The 13,669-nt window shown below is 42.9% G+C and overlaps 1 protein-coding gene across 2 annotated transcripts; it reads right to left on the bottom strand.

Moving 5' to 3' along the window:
• Window positions 1-4,671: 4,671 nt before the first annotated feature.
• Window positions 4,672-11,207, bottom strand: dhodh (dihydroorotate dehydrogenase). 2 transcript variants are annotated; one of them, XM_019876437.1, is made up of 9 exons: window positions 11,128-11,207; window positions 10,356-10,568; window positions 10,082-10,281; window positions 8,984-9,066; window positions 8,608-8,795; window positions 8,025-8,138; window positions 6,935-7,088; window positions 6,687-6,846; window positions 4,672-5,569 (listed from the first exon to the last, which is right to left on the bottom strand). In XM_019876437.1, the coding sequence occupies exons 1-9, from the start codon at window positions 11,161-11,163 to the stop codon at window positions 5,497-5,499; spliced, it is 1,221 nt and encodes a 406-aa protein (XP_019731996.1). In that variant the 5' UTR covers window positions 11,164-11,207; the 3' UTR covers window positions 4,672-5,496. The 2 variants fall into 2 exon arrangements, with proteins under 2 accessions (XP_019731996.1, XP_019731997.1); XM_019876438.1 differs by lacking the exon at window positions 4,672-5,569 and having other exon boundaries at window positions 6,763-6,865.
• Between the last annotated feature and the right edge of the window lie 2,462 nt (window positions 11,208-13,669).

Genomic DNA, 13,669 nt, shown 5'->3' with positions numbered 1-13,669 from the left:
ATTTCTCAGACTTTTGTAATTACGTAATAAGTTACCTTGTATGTGAAACTTCAGCATTACACGATCTCCATGAATAAGATCAACTGTTGTGAGCGGTTCATTCTCCCAAAAACATTCGATGCGGGTCTACAGGCAAGCGCTCTCAAGAGTGTAGGCAACGATGCGAGGAAGCTGCCGATAAATGGATTACGTTCTTGGCACATGCATGCCCGTCAGCTCTTCAGACTGCATTTGCTCTTCGGCATTCCTGGCCCACTCCAAGCATTGACAAAGCGCTGAAACTGTGTTCCAAGCCCACTGTGAAGAAATGTCATATGGAACACATTTGACATGTTTATTGTGTGGATGAGAGTGGGAGTTTTATTTCCGTCGAGAAAAACAGTCCAGGCTTGATTCTGAGTTTTACGTGTCAGTATAAGTTGGATTGTTGTAAGTTGCATTTTAATAAGTGTTGATTATATTTGTCCTTTACCATTATTATTCTGATTATTATTATTACACTGAAAATGTGAAGAAAGGGTCAATTTATGTTCATGTAAGATCAGGATGACATTTGGAGATGCACTGAATTTAGGCGCTTTCAAAGTATTTGACCGTGCAAATAAATGTACAGTGAAACCCAACGTTTGCAAATCGGCATTCACAAATGTGTTGAAAATCTCGGCCTGTCCTTGATTTTGTTCTCAGTTCAAAGCAATCAGAGTTTTACTTTGCTGCTATCTGGTCAAATCCTGGCCTTGTTGTAACGCTGAATTCATTGATTAGTGTTTTTTTTTTTTTTCATCTGTGGTCCCTGACTGCACCTAATGCGCAGTCAAAAGTGAAAGTGAATGTTTGCGTTTCTACTTGGCTCCCACTGCAGCTACTTGTTGCCAATGATGTCGACTTTGCCGTTACAATTTGTCTATGTTCCCTTATACTTATCATTATGCATAAAGGCCAAAAAGTGACTTGATAATGTTTGTATCAAGTGCTTTTTGCATATTTGTTTGCCTATGTGTGATGTGACGGCAGTTTGCGCTAGCTCGTTCATTCTGTTCGTATCCATGCAAGCAAATATTGATGAGCCTCATGTGAAGGTGGTTTGTGTTGAATTATTGAACAACCTTGTGACTACAGTCGTTTTATGGATTCATGATTGTGTACATGCTAGAAGCATGGTGTTGGTACTTTATGATCCTTTCTACTTTAAATACTTTGCCGCCATTTTGCAGCACCTAATGCACACTTAGCAACCCCTTTTTGTTGGATTTTCGCAGGGCCTGGTCCCGATCCCTCAACAAAAATGGAGTTTCACTGTATCCCAAACAGGTTCAATAAAAATTAGGCTCCAAACCCACGAAAGTCAATGGATTGGGCGCCCGATCAAGAACCAAAAAACAATAGGGCGATTACACGATTTTATTGTTGTCCTGTATATGTTAACTTTTAAAGTGTTTCATGATAAAAACTTTGTGTTTGCGCCAGGAGATGGATTTAAGTCTTTTGTCTTTGTGTGTGGCATGACAATAAAGGCCTTTCGTTGCCATCTTACCGTCTTTTTCTTGTAGAAGACAAACTAACTTTGCAAGGTGCAACTGAACGCTATCGTAAATGTTGACATGCGAAGACTAGTAAAGGCAACTTTGCTAAGCATGGTGACCCGAATTACAATTTGTGACTTGTGGATGCAAAAATGGTGGAAGAGCTGGTGTGTTACACAACACGGGGGGAGGACATGATTGTGACATGAGACGGGTGGTGAGAAGTGAGGAAATTCTATACTCTGTGTGTGTGTGTGTGTGTGTGTGTGTGTGTGTGTTTGGACAAGTGATTTAAAAGTACACTAAAAACAAAAACAAAACACAAAACAGTGAAACCTTTGAATTGCTTTTCAAACAGACTTTTGTCCGTAAAATTGGAGTGCTCAAGTTTTAAGGTTGGATCTGAGTGCTAACACTCAAGGTAATTGGCTCAAAAGCACTGGCGCGTTCACAATGAGAGCGATGGTTAAAAAGGGTACAAGAGTTCAGTTGTGTTGAGTATGTCGCATCATCGGAAGATAAAATGTATTTGTGGTCACTTATCGTCTGATTACGTGTGCATTATGTGTCTATGTACGTAGTCCACTTAGTACACAGCACAATAAAAAAAGCCTCGTGGACAAGGCATGAGAGGTCGGAGGCAGAGCAAGGTTACATTCTGCTGTCTGCTGTGTGTCCTTTTCAGCCCTCTCATTGCATGGTACTGATGCATTTTTAATTGTCTCTACAAGCACTTAAGGCAAGAGACGTGTGTCATAACCAATAAAGTGCACGGACCACCTGTGGCTGGGCTCTGTTTTTGGCTCAAGCCAGGGCAAAGGCAGCGACAGCTCCGGGGGTGGATGTGTTGAGCAGGGGGCGGGGCAACGGTGGGCTTTGGTCGGTGGCCCTCAAGTGCAAACGACAACAACAAATGACTAACAGCAAATCCAAAATGTGAAAAAAATAAAAACAGTAGCAAATGAAGAAAAAGAAATGGCTAAAAACGGCACACTGAAAAACAAATCTCATGTCATCCTTTATGACATGTTTCGAGCGGAAGTGGGAGGTCCGTCAAATGTACGATGTTCCCTATTGTCCAATCAGCATTGGAGGTCAGATTCATAACTGATTGGCCGAGAGAGCGATGCAGTCCTCGTCCATCACCATGTATTTAACACTTGCGCTATGAAAATATCGTTGTGTTTAGCTAAGTGTAGTTATGTGTTTTTTGATTATTTATTTTTTTGGCTGTTGTATTTAGCGTAATGTTTCGAGCGGAAGTGGGAGGTCCGTCAAATGTAGCTAAGTGTAGTTATGTGTTTTTTGATTATTTTTTTTGCTTTTGTATTTAGCGTATGTGTTTTTGTTCGTTTTGTTATTTGTATATTTGCTGTTGTGTTTAGCTTTTTTTATTTTGCATTTTTTTCGCTATTTTTGTATATTTTCATTTGCAGTTGTTTTTGTTTTCTGATTTCTTTGGCTTGTCTTATTATCTTGTCTTTTAATTTGCTGTTGGATTTAGTTATTTGTTGTGTTCTTTTAATTTGCTGTTGGATTTAGTTATTTGTTGTTGTGATTTGCACTTCAGGGCCATGGTAGGATTTGGGAGCAAAGCAACAGGGTATTACGGTAGATTACCGTAATGCACAATATTCACAATCGCTGTGGCGGCTGCTTTGACTTCACTTTTCCGAGTGGAGGTTGGCTTGACCGCAGTTATTACGTTCTGTCGGAACCGTCCAGACAATTGGTAATGCCGTACGAAACAATTTAATGTGAGTGACATGCTGAGAAAATATGTTGAGGGACGGAGCAAACAAACAATTTGCATCGATATATTGAATTTTAAAACAAGAGCAAAATAGAAAACATGGAACAATATGCAGGGTGTGTCACCATGACTATTCATTACGTGTATTGAATCAAATGCAACACACGACGAAATATGCCCCATACTTTCCAAACAAGTAGTGGCAAACTGTTCGTTACTGCGAATGCAATTTTAGCAACGTAGGGCCAGAAGCAATGCATTGGTCAGAAATACAACAAAAATAGTCAGCTCGAAACTTGTGTGAAGTGCACGTCTAATCGTATTTTATTTGTCCAAACACCTGCGCAGTGGCCCAACAGGGGCTCCCCTGGCATTTGTGATCCAGCTGCATTTGTCTGTCCAACGTTCGGCACACCTCACCAACATGTCAACTCGATTATCCGTCTGGAATGAGCGCCTGGCCCGAGTGATGCCACCTGTCCGTCGGAACCAACATCAGCAACGACCAATATGTGCTTGTCTCAGGTGTGCTGTGCTTGCAGTCCCTGCTGAGGTTGTTTTTTTACATTTTTATTTTAAATAAATCCGTCTGCACAGTTCATCCGAATGTCTCTTCAGTTCAAACTTGCACTCCTGCACTTAAATTGAGTGGCCGTTGCAGCTTGGCATCACTGTAATATTTATCACACTGCAACCTTTTAGGTCATTGTAGAGCAATTAAGTGATGCAGAAATGATCGGCAGCATCAGCAGTGAAAAAAAAAACCTACCCAACTGTGTCTGCATTTAGTATTAGTACTATTATTATGATTTTTTTTTGCTGCTGATAAACATATGCTTCTTACCTCAGCCATAACCGTAGTTAAAAACTCGACTTTGAAACCACCAACCCAAGTTAAAAAAAGACTACTCGGAAAAATGAAACCTAGTTTAAAACCGTACTCCGAAACGCTAACAATGTTTTAATAAGCTCATTTGAAACTGTAACCCTAATATGAAAATGGATTTGGAAAGCCTAATCCTAGTTTAAAACCCTACGTTGAAACCCGAACACTCATTTAAAACCCCAATCCTATTTTAAAACCATACATTAAAACCCTAACCCTAGTTTAAAAAAATCCTATTATGGAACTTTGGAACTAGTTTAAAACCCTACTTTGAAACCCGAATCATTGTTTAAAACCCTACTTTGAAACCTCACCACTGCTTTAAAAACTTACCTTTAAACTCTAACCCGAATTTAAAACCCTACTTCTTAACTTTAAGGGGTTAAAAACCTACTTTGGAACCCTAGCCATAGTTTAAAACTACTTTGAGGAAGTGTGCACGACCACGCAGTCATTCATGTCAGGTGGGAGGTCTGCATGTGTGATTAAATCAATAAGACATGCAATGCGTCGTATTAGTCAAGTCATTTATTCTCAATTCTGTGAAAAGACTTTGAATCCTAAAACAGATTCCGGTTTCAGCTCAGCAGCAGCGAAATTCCGAGCCTCAAATTTCGAAGGTCACAATCCAAGTGGGAGTGTCAAGCTGTGATTTGCCAGACAACTTTTCCAACCTCGATTTGTAACGGAGCGCTTCCGTGTGGTAAAAAAGAAAACCAGTTACAGTTGCTTGAACAGTTGGCTATATATATTAAAGCACATTTGCACCTCTCATTTACATTTCGGCATGATGTGTAATTCCGTCACTTCCTTCGGGTGACGGGCAGTATCAGCAAATTGTCATGCAAAGTGACACATGCCGCGTTTTTTTTTCCTTCTTCCATGTGATGAAACTGCTTTCATCAACGGGGAAAATAAAATATGTACACACACAACAGCAGAACCTTAGTTAGCATTCACACCAGACAAACACAAGGCTCTTGAAACCTTTACGTGTTGAATTTGTATGTTCTCCACGGGCAACAAAACATGAGCGTGAGCGGTTGTAGTGTATCGACATGCCAACAGCGTGACTGACAGATGACCGTTTAGGGGAGTATCCAAAGTCACCTGCGATTGGCTTCTGGTTCCCAGAACAAGACAAGCGGGTAGAAAAAAAAAATGGAAGGATGCCTACACGATGTCACACAGGCAGGAAAACAAAAAGAAGTGGTTTCAAGAGTTGAAGTACTGCCAATTGTTTAAACACTGTAACAAAAGATGAACTTCTGCCCAGCTGGAGGAAAAGCTGATGCAGCGATGAGTTTGGTGTTAACGATCCTTGCCCGGCTTTGCTAGTGAGCGGGGCCATCTAATCCTCTGTGGTCTGCCCCGACAGCCTCAGAAACGTTGCTAAATCCTTGTTCTCTGCAAAGAATTCAAAGGGAAAAGCAAGTGATATGAAGAAAAACTCAAATTCCAACTCAAAATTCTATTTTCCACACAAACAAAATAACGTTGCTGACAGACAGGATTGGATAGTTTACACATGGACAAACGGTTGAGCTTTCTGTTCTATTACTCCCTGTTGTGATGTCGTCATACCGATACTCGTTACAAGTGGAGCTTATTCGTCGCCATGAAGGCGAAGATGAGTGACGTGCGCCGTGTCGATATCAGATGCAAAGCGAACTTTTGCCTCTGTGGTTCCACATCGTGCTTTCACTGCGCTAGCTAGTCAGCAATTGCTCACTTGTCGCTTGGGCGGCGCAAATAAGCGTGCAACTAAGCATTTTCCGATGTGAGCAGTGGAAAGCAGGGACGCTTCAGTGACTGTTCACTATTGACGCACAATTTCCCCCCCGCCATATTGATTTTGTGACATTTATTGATGAAATTTGCATTGGCCAGACTCTGAAGCGTCTTGGCAGCCTGACACATCACTGTGTTGGCCCCCGGGCCTCCGTTATTGTCAGATGAATGAAAGGCATAAAAAAATTATGTCTTTGCCAAAAACTGACAACACTTTTTGTGTATTCGCTGCCATAGAGACGCGTCGATGGAGGTTGTGATTCTTGAGTAAGGAGCGAAACCCGCAACATGTTTAGCGGGCAGCAGTCAATGGCTCATCGCTAAACTTGCTATCGCTAGCTCGCGGCTCCGTCGTCTTGCCCAAGTAACGTTTTTGGGATGCTCGCCGACGTTGAATTAAAGGCAAAAAGGAAAGCAGAAAAAGTGCCAATATCTTCGATAATTGCAATGTACGGAGGAAAAGTAAAAAGTTGTCCGAAAAATAATGAAGCAAAACAGACTGACTGATAAGAAAGACTTTCCAGAATGAAGCAGTGCAGGTCTTCCGACGATTGGGCGATATAGGATGCGAGATATGGATTTAAAAATGGACATTTTTGTTTGTGCGCGTCTCACTCCCGCTGATCCGAGCAGAACTCCGCCACGACAAACGAATCGTCAATGTTTGCGTCAGTGTCGGCAAGCGATGAACGACAGCGGCCAGCAAAGGGTTTGAACGCAGACTCACACTCACCTGAGAAGCTGTTCCAATTCCCGCTTTATCTTGGTCACGACAGGCGGACCCTGGTAGGCCAGAGCCGTGTAAATCTGAACCAGTGATGCACCGGCACGGATTTTATCCATGGCGTCCTGTCCGCTGGCCACGCCGCCGATTCCAATGATTGTCACTTTGCCTGGGAGAACATCATCACACTGACACCGACTGTCACTTTGCAGAGGAGGAGGAAAAAAAATAAATAAAAGAAAAGGCACGTACTGTACCTTTTGTGAGTCTGTACATTTCACTGACGGTGTTTGTGGACATGTCTTTGAGAGGCTGCCCACTCAACCCGCCGGTCTCACACCTTTGAGGATCTTGTAGCACCTCTGGCCGGGACACAGTCGTGTTGGACACCATTAAGCCGTCCACTCCCAGCTGAAAAAAAAAAAACAAACAAAAAAAAAACACATATGTCTCTGTGTGTGCATTTGTGAGGAGAAAACTTGACAAGCATGTGCGTCCCCCAACGTATGTCGTCCGCAATAACCCCTCCCCGCAAAGACTGTTGTGAAAATATTTGCCCTACTTAATGCCTCTTCCATTAAGGTTTGTCTTGTACTCACTCCACTGAGCACAAGAAACACCGCTGTGTGCTTTCTCAAAACGACCTCCAGAAGTAGTGCTGAGGTCACGGCGTAAAGGGCACCGTCGACGGAGAACATTTAAAGCCTCCGCGGTTTCAAGGACGAAAAGGCTTTACCAATCCCTTTTTCATTTAAACAAAATGAATTATGCATGACATGTCTGTAGCGGTTGTCAAGAATTTAGAGATTCGTCAAGTGTTGCCTTTCCTGCAGTTTTTCGATTTTTCGACGAACAGAACGTGGCGATCTTGTCCCTGAAAAAGCGTCGAGTCGTCTTTTTCAAGGCCGAGCTTCGTTGGCGTGGCGCTGCATGACAACGGACCGCAAATGGAAGGCAGTCCGATACATTTACAGGGTTCCTACAATTTCAGGCTTTTGCCTTAAATTTTCCTACAATTTAAGGCAAAATTCAAGACTTTTTAATGCCATTGAAAATAAAATTTGATGTCAACTTCACAATCACCCCAATTTTCCGGGCCGCGTCTGCTCTTAAGAGTCCCGACTAAAAACACATCACTGTTTCCTTGGTTGTGTGATGTGGCCACGAGAGTCATTGAGTAAATCATTTCTTTGCCTTCAAAGACTTCTTAAAGATCCGCAGGAACCCCGATTTAAAATCAAACCACAAAAAAAAAAAAAAAACCAAAAAAAAAAAACTGTCTGTCAATAAATGGAAAGCCCTCAGAGCGATATCGACTCAAGATTAGATTGAAATCAAACGCTCAACCTCAGTAACGACGTCGGCAATGTCCCGTTTGTCCTGCGCGCTGAGGTCAGGCGCGATCTTGACCAGCACCGGAGGCTTGTGACTTCCTTGCATCCCATTGCGCTCCTTCAACACCTGCCATTTTTTTGGAGAGCACATTAATAGCATGAACAGAAACAAATGGTACCAGTCTTAAAGAGGCAAAACAGAAGCAATGTGACAAGGCTCAAACAAACCTCACAATCATCTGTCCAGCAAATCTTAAGTGAGCAAAAGATTTGTCAAAGCTTGTAAATATACTGAATGAACCTTTGAGGTGGCAAGCGCAGTGGTGGCTTAGATGAGTTCAAACTAAGGCCAAACTTGAAAACAAGAGCACGCTAAAGGGAACTGGAAGCATTTCGTTCTTATAAGAAAACAAGGAATGCCAGGTTGCTTTGAGATGAGAAAAAAAAAAACTTTTGTTGTGACAATAAATCTGCGGTACAGGAAAAACAAAAGCTAGAGCTGAGATTTAAAATAAGACCTCTCGGGAGGTGAAACTTGCTTGCAGTTGCGTGGATGCTCGCATGAAGTCAAGTCATTAGCCGAGGTTGCGACATACCGAATGTAGGAGGCGGCGGAGCTCAGCTTTGCCTTGTAGGTCACGCAGACCGGGCGTATTGGGACTGCTGACGTTCACCACAAGGTAGTCAGCCAGCGGGCCCAGCACGCTCATCCCCTCCAAATAATCTGCCCGCGCATCCTGGGACTGCTTGTTCTTCCCCAGGTTGATGCCCAGGGGAAGGCCAGCTAGAAAAAAAAAAAAAAAAAAAAAAAAGACAGGAAAAACACAACAGTCTGCATCATCACACATGTGACTCAACCAGGGCGCCGACTAATGAGGGTGAAAGAAGAAAAAGCCACTGTTAGGCGGACACAAAGAAATATTCAGCGAGGCAAAAATCGACACCAAAAATCCACAACGAGAAAGAACAAACCTTTCGTTCGCTCCTGTTGAGCGGCCTGGCGGTCTTTCAACCTCTGCTGCGCTTCTCGAACGCCGCAGCTGTTGAAACCGTATCTAGACAGAAGCACACACACACACACATGAAGCATCGAAACATCAATTTATTAGCAAAACTTGCATTTAAGGGCGTTCGTTGGAACCCTGCGTTGAAACGGCCCCGCTGTGACGCCACGCGTACGTACGTGGGCGCAAAGTTGCTCGCCGGTTGCCGATCAGCCGCTCCACACGACATGGGTTTACCTTCACGGGGAAATCGATGTTGTACAATGTAGGGAGAACGAAACCGCTCAGCGCTATAATAAGCCCACTAGTCAAATCCTGTGCAGATTGGATTGTCATAGCACAGAGGCTGCAAAAGGAACAATTGCTGCTCAAGTGCATGCACAGAGCTGATGGCTCATTTGCAGTTGAAAGTGAATGCAAATGCAATGGCACCAGGAGCGAATCAGCCCATAAAGAAAAGGAGGCTTTTTTGCACAAGGATTAAACTTAGTAAATAGATGAAACCAGGAAAAAAATATATCGATGTAAATGCATTGGTGTCAGATCCCCTTAATAGATGTTGCCGGATCTAAACTCATATTTACTTCGATTCGCTGTACTTACAATATCATGTTTCTCTATTATGCCATAATGCACTTCTTGCTAAAATTGCAATATAGTAGCTCTCGGTCGTCTTGTGCCTGTTCCAAGAAAAAGAAAGCACCTAAAGGCAACCACTATGGGAAAGCTATATGTTTAAATAAAACGAAGAATTTTGTTCCTATTTCACACAAGCACATTCATAATATTTTCTTCATCAAGTTACGGTGTTTAACAATCACAAAATGGTTGCCAGCCGGGTCTTCTTGACCACGCTATAGAACAAATGAAGATTGGACCCATGAGCCAAACATTTGGCGGGAATGTTTCAATTTCGCCATCACTGACGATTGGTGCAGCGGTAAATTTGTCAATAAATCGATGGACAACGAGATTCACTTGGTTTTTATTATGTCTTATACATGACAGAAACATTTGATGACTATGCAAGGCACAGGATGGTCTCCATGATGAATGATAAAAGTACCTGTTGATGATGGCACGGTCTGCTGCCAGTCGGAACACACGTGGTTTGGGGTTGCCATCTTGCGGTTTGGGGGTGACGGTCCCGACTTCCACAAAGCCAAAGCCTATTTTGTACAAACCGTCCACCGCTTCTCCGTGCTTATCGAAGCCTGCCGCGATCCCAACGGGATTTTTGAACTTCAAGCCCAGGACGTCAACTCCCTGCACACATCAGAGGACCAACACAGTTCTAGAGGACACAATTTTGTCTTGAAACAGGAAGATGATGGACTCACCAGTGACTCGGGGTCCTGATAGCGGTTGAGAGGAACCAAACCCAGACTGATCATTTTTACCGCAAGCACGTGGGCCGTCTCTGCGCCCATTACGCTTTGCAGCAGGGGCATCAGCTGGTTGGCATAGAAACGCTCATCTCCCACCACTGTGAGGTAGGAGGCAAAGAGGAGGCTACCCGAACTGATGATCTTCACTGCCTCTTTTAGCTGCTTCTGTTCACAGACGGGAGAAAAAAATCACACCAACATGCAAGTTGAAGGCTGACAGAGGCATTAACATACTGGATCGTTTCATAACATTCTGATGACGTACTCTTCTGTCATTTTGCCTTAAATGATCATTTAATTTACATTCTCCCGGCATTCCTAATGTATGAAGTGTAAATATTTTGTTACGGTAATCAAGTACATGTTAATAGGCGTGTTACTTCCTTCAACCTCAGTGGGTGAAGACACAAGCGGGGAAAAAAGACTAGGGATAAATGTTAAGTCAACCACCGGGTTGATCTTGGCTGGTTGAGATCTTGGGGAGTTTTAAGGCAGGGGGAAGCACCCCCCATTTTACCCTCGCTATTGTATGAGCACATAATACTATATTGCCACGAAATATAGCTCAAGGCGCTACTGCAACAACTGGCCACTCTGACGAACGACTGCCACAAAGCCTGATTTACTGCCTGTTCTGTTTGGCAAACCAAGTGAAACCGTGGGGCTGATGAACAATATTCCTCAGTTATGGTAGTGATAAAAAGAAGTTAAAGTTTCATTTTACCTTCAAATGTGCCGCCATCGAGACCCAGTCTGACATTCAGCGAAAGTCACATTTCCCTTCCATGAATCGCACAACCGCGCTGGTTGCAACGACAGCGTCATCATATCGCGATATTTCCACCGACATGTTACTTAGCCAAAAGGAATGGAGGACATTAGAGATATGTCCACTAGAGGGAGCATTGGCTGGTTGACAAGCCGTCATCTTCAACCGGGACTCTCGGCCATTTGATAAAATCATCATAATTGATTGAATTCTTTATCGATTTTGACATTAGACTTGAATCTGGCCCCTGGTTTCAACATATTACTTTCATGTTTACAGTCAAGCATCCCAGTGGTACTCAGACGCCATAGTATTGTGAGGCATACTGTTATACACGGACAAGGCTTCAAATTCTTGGATTTCAGTGCCATGCAACAGTGTCATTTGAAGTTGGACAATAAATGAATAAATATATAATTCGCCTTTTCGAATAACCTAATTTATACAGTTCAATTTGCAGCATCAGACAACTCTTATCCGATGTCTTTCCTTGCTCTTACTGTCTCTACAATAAGCCGCTCTCGCACAACTCTAATTGCCCCACGGGGATAAATAAAGTTTTCTGAATCTGAATCTGAATCTGAATCTGTGTCACTTAGAAATGCACCACTAGATGGCAGCAGACACTCCATTTATGTTTTTTTCTGAATTTGATATTAATCTGACATTATAATGAGTTTACGATTGATACTAGGGCCACAATGGTTGAAACGGAGGTAAATGTTTATTGAAAAAAAACTACAAAAGACAAATTTTAAGGAGAATGGATGAGATAAAATTTTCCCCATCGTGTGCATGGAAGCTTCTTGCCTTGTATCCAAGTAGCATTTTTTTTTTCAAACCACATTGCATTATAAGAAAAAAAAAGACATATAGACTAGATGTTGGCCAAAAACCAGCACATGTACTGATTAAATTCTGAGTTAACACATGTCCCTCAGTGTTTGCGGTATTATGCACGTTCAAGCTTATTTACAGTTGAACACATTTAGTTGCCAAACTGCAGCATATTGAACTGATGTCATACAATCTGGAGCAGGTGTCTCATTGTTTCGCCAATAGACTCTCATTGAACAACAATACAACCAAATCCCAGATAATTATTGTATGACAGTATTTTAACAGTAGGGGGTCAGTGGTGTGTGGTGTCAATGTTATTGTTTGAGACAGATGTCACAAATTTGCTGTATTTCCATTTGGGATAGGCATTTGAAGATACAGTATATCTTTTTTTGATTGACTCTGGGGAAAATGTACAATAATAATAATAATAATAATGATAACAATAATAATAATAATAACAGAATGTTATTTTTTTTAGATGACGGCAGTCGGAGAGAGTGTACGAAATAAATACATAATTGATACAGATTGCTATTTATTCTTAATTGAAAGCGAGGAATGTGCTTTTGAAGCTATGTTCAGTCATGTCATCTGAGCCTCATCCCTCATCACATATGTACAGAACATTCACTCACAGCTAGATGCCGACATTTTCTAAAAATCACCATCGCAACTTGAGTCCAAGTGCTGGAAAGACTTTTTTTTTCCATCCATCCATCCATCCATCCATCCATTTTCTGATCCACTTTATGCTCACAAGGGTTGCGGGGGACCTGGAGCCTATCCCAGCTGTCTTCGGACAGTAGGCGGGGGACACCCTGAACCAGTTGCCAGCCAATCGCAGGGCACACAGAGACAAACAACCATCCCCGCTCACACTCACACCTGGGGACAATTTAGAGTGTCCAATCAACCTGCCATGCATGTTTTTGGAATGTGGGAGGAAACCGGAGTACCCGGATAAAACCCACACTGGCCTGGGGAGAACATGCATACTCCACACAGGGAGGCTAGAGCTGGAATCGAACCCGGTACCTCTGCACTGTGAGGTCGACGCGCTAACCACTGGCTCAGCAGACTTTTTTTCCTCAAAGGAAACAAATGTTGGCTTTCTCGTTGCATTGCGGGTTTTTTTGGGGGCATCACAGACTCACTGCAGTTGTGAATGGATTTGAAGGGTGTCACTGTATCTGTGTCTCCAGTGGGGTGGTGGATTGGGGTGCCTGATTACACATGAGTTGAGTGAGCGGCCGGAAGGACAATGCTGCTGTTACCACTGCTGGTGGGGACCTTTGGATGCACTGAATGTTTCATGTGACTCTGTGAGCGACCTGCACTCTGAGGTCAGAGATGAGCCCGGCCTGGCGTTGGTGCAGGTTGCCTTGCGTTGTTGGCGCACTTGTAACCAAATGCCAGCTTGCAGGGGGAGGGTTAGTGCATCAAGTCCAGGACTTGTTTTGTCCCGTTTTGCATGGATAATGAGGCATCTGTCTTCATGTACTTCATAGAGAAGTGAGGCTCACTGTTTCAATGGAAAAAAAAAAAAAAAGCACAAGTTAGCTGATTTGTCAGCTCACAGACACACTCAGAGACATCGGAGCCATCAGACTCAATGATTTCAGAGCCACTTGTTCTATTTATAAGATAGTATGTC

This window comes from Hippocampus comes, unplaced genomic scaffold, assembly GCF_001891065.2.
Source record: "Hippocampus comes isolate QL1 unplaced genomic scaffold, H_comes_QL1_v1.1 scaffold150, whole genome shotgun sequence".
Lineage (NCBI taxonomy): Eukaryota > Metazoa > Chordata > Actinopteri > Syngnathiformes > Syngnathidae > Hippocampus > Hippocampus comes.
This window is presented reverse-complemented; position numbering and strand designations above follow the sequence as displayed.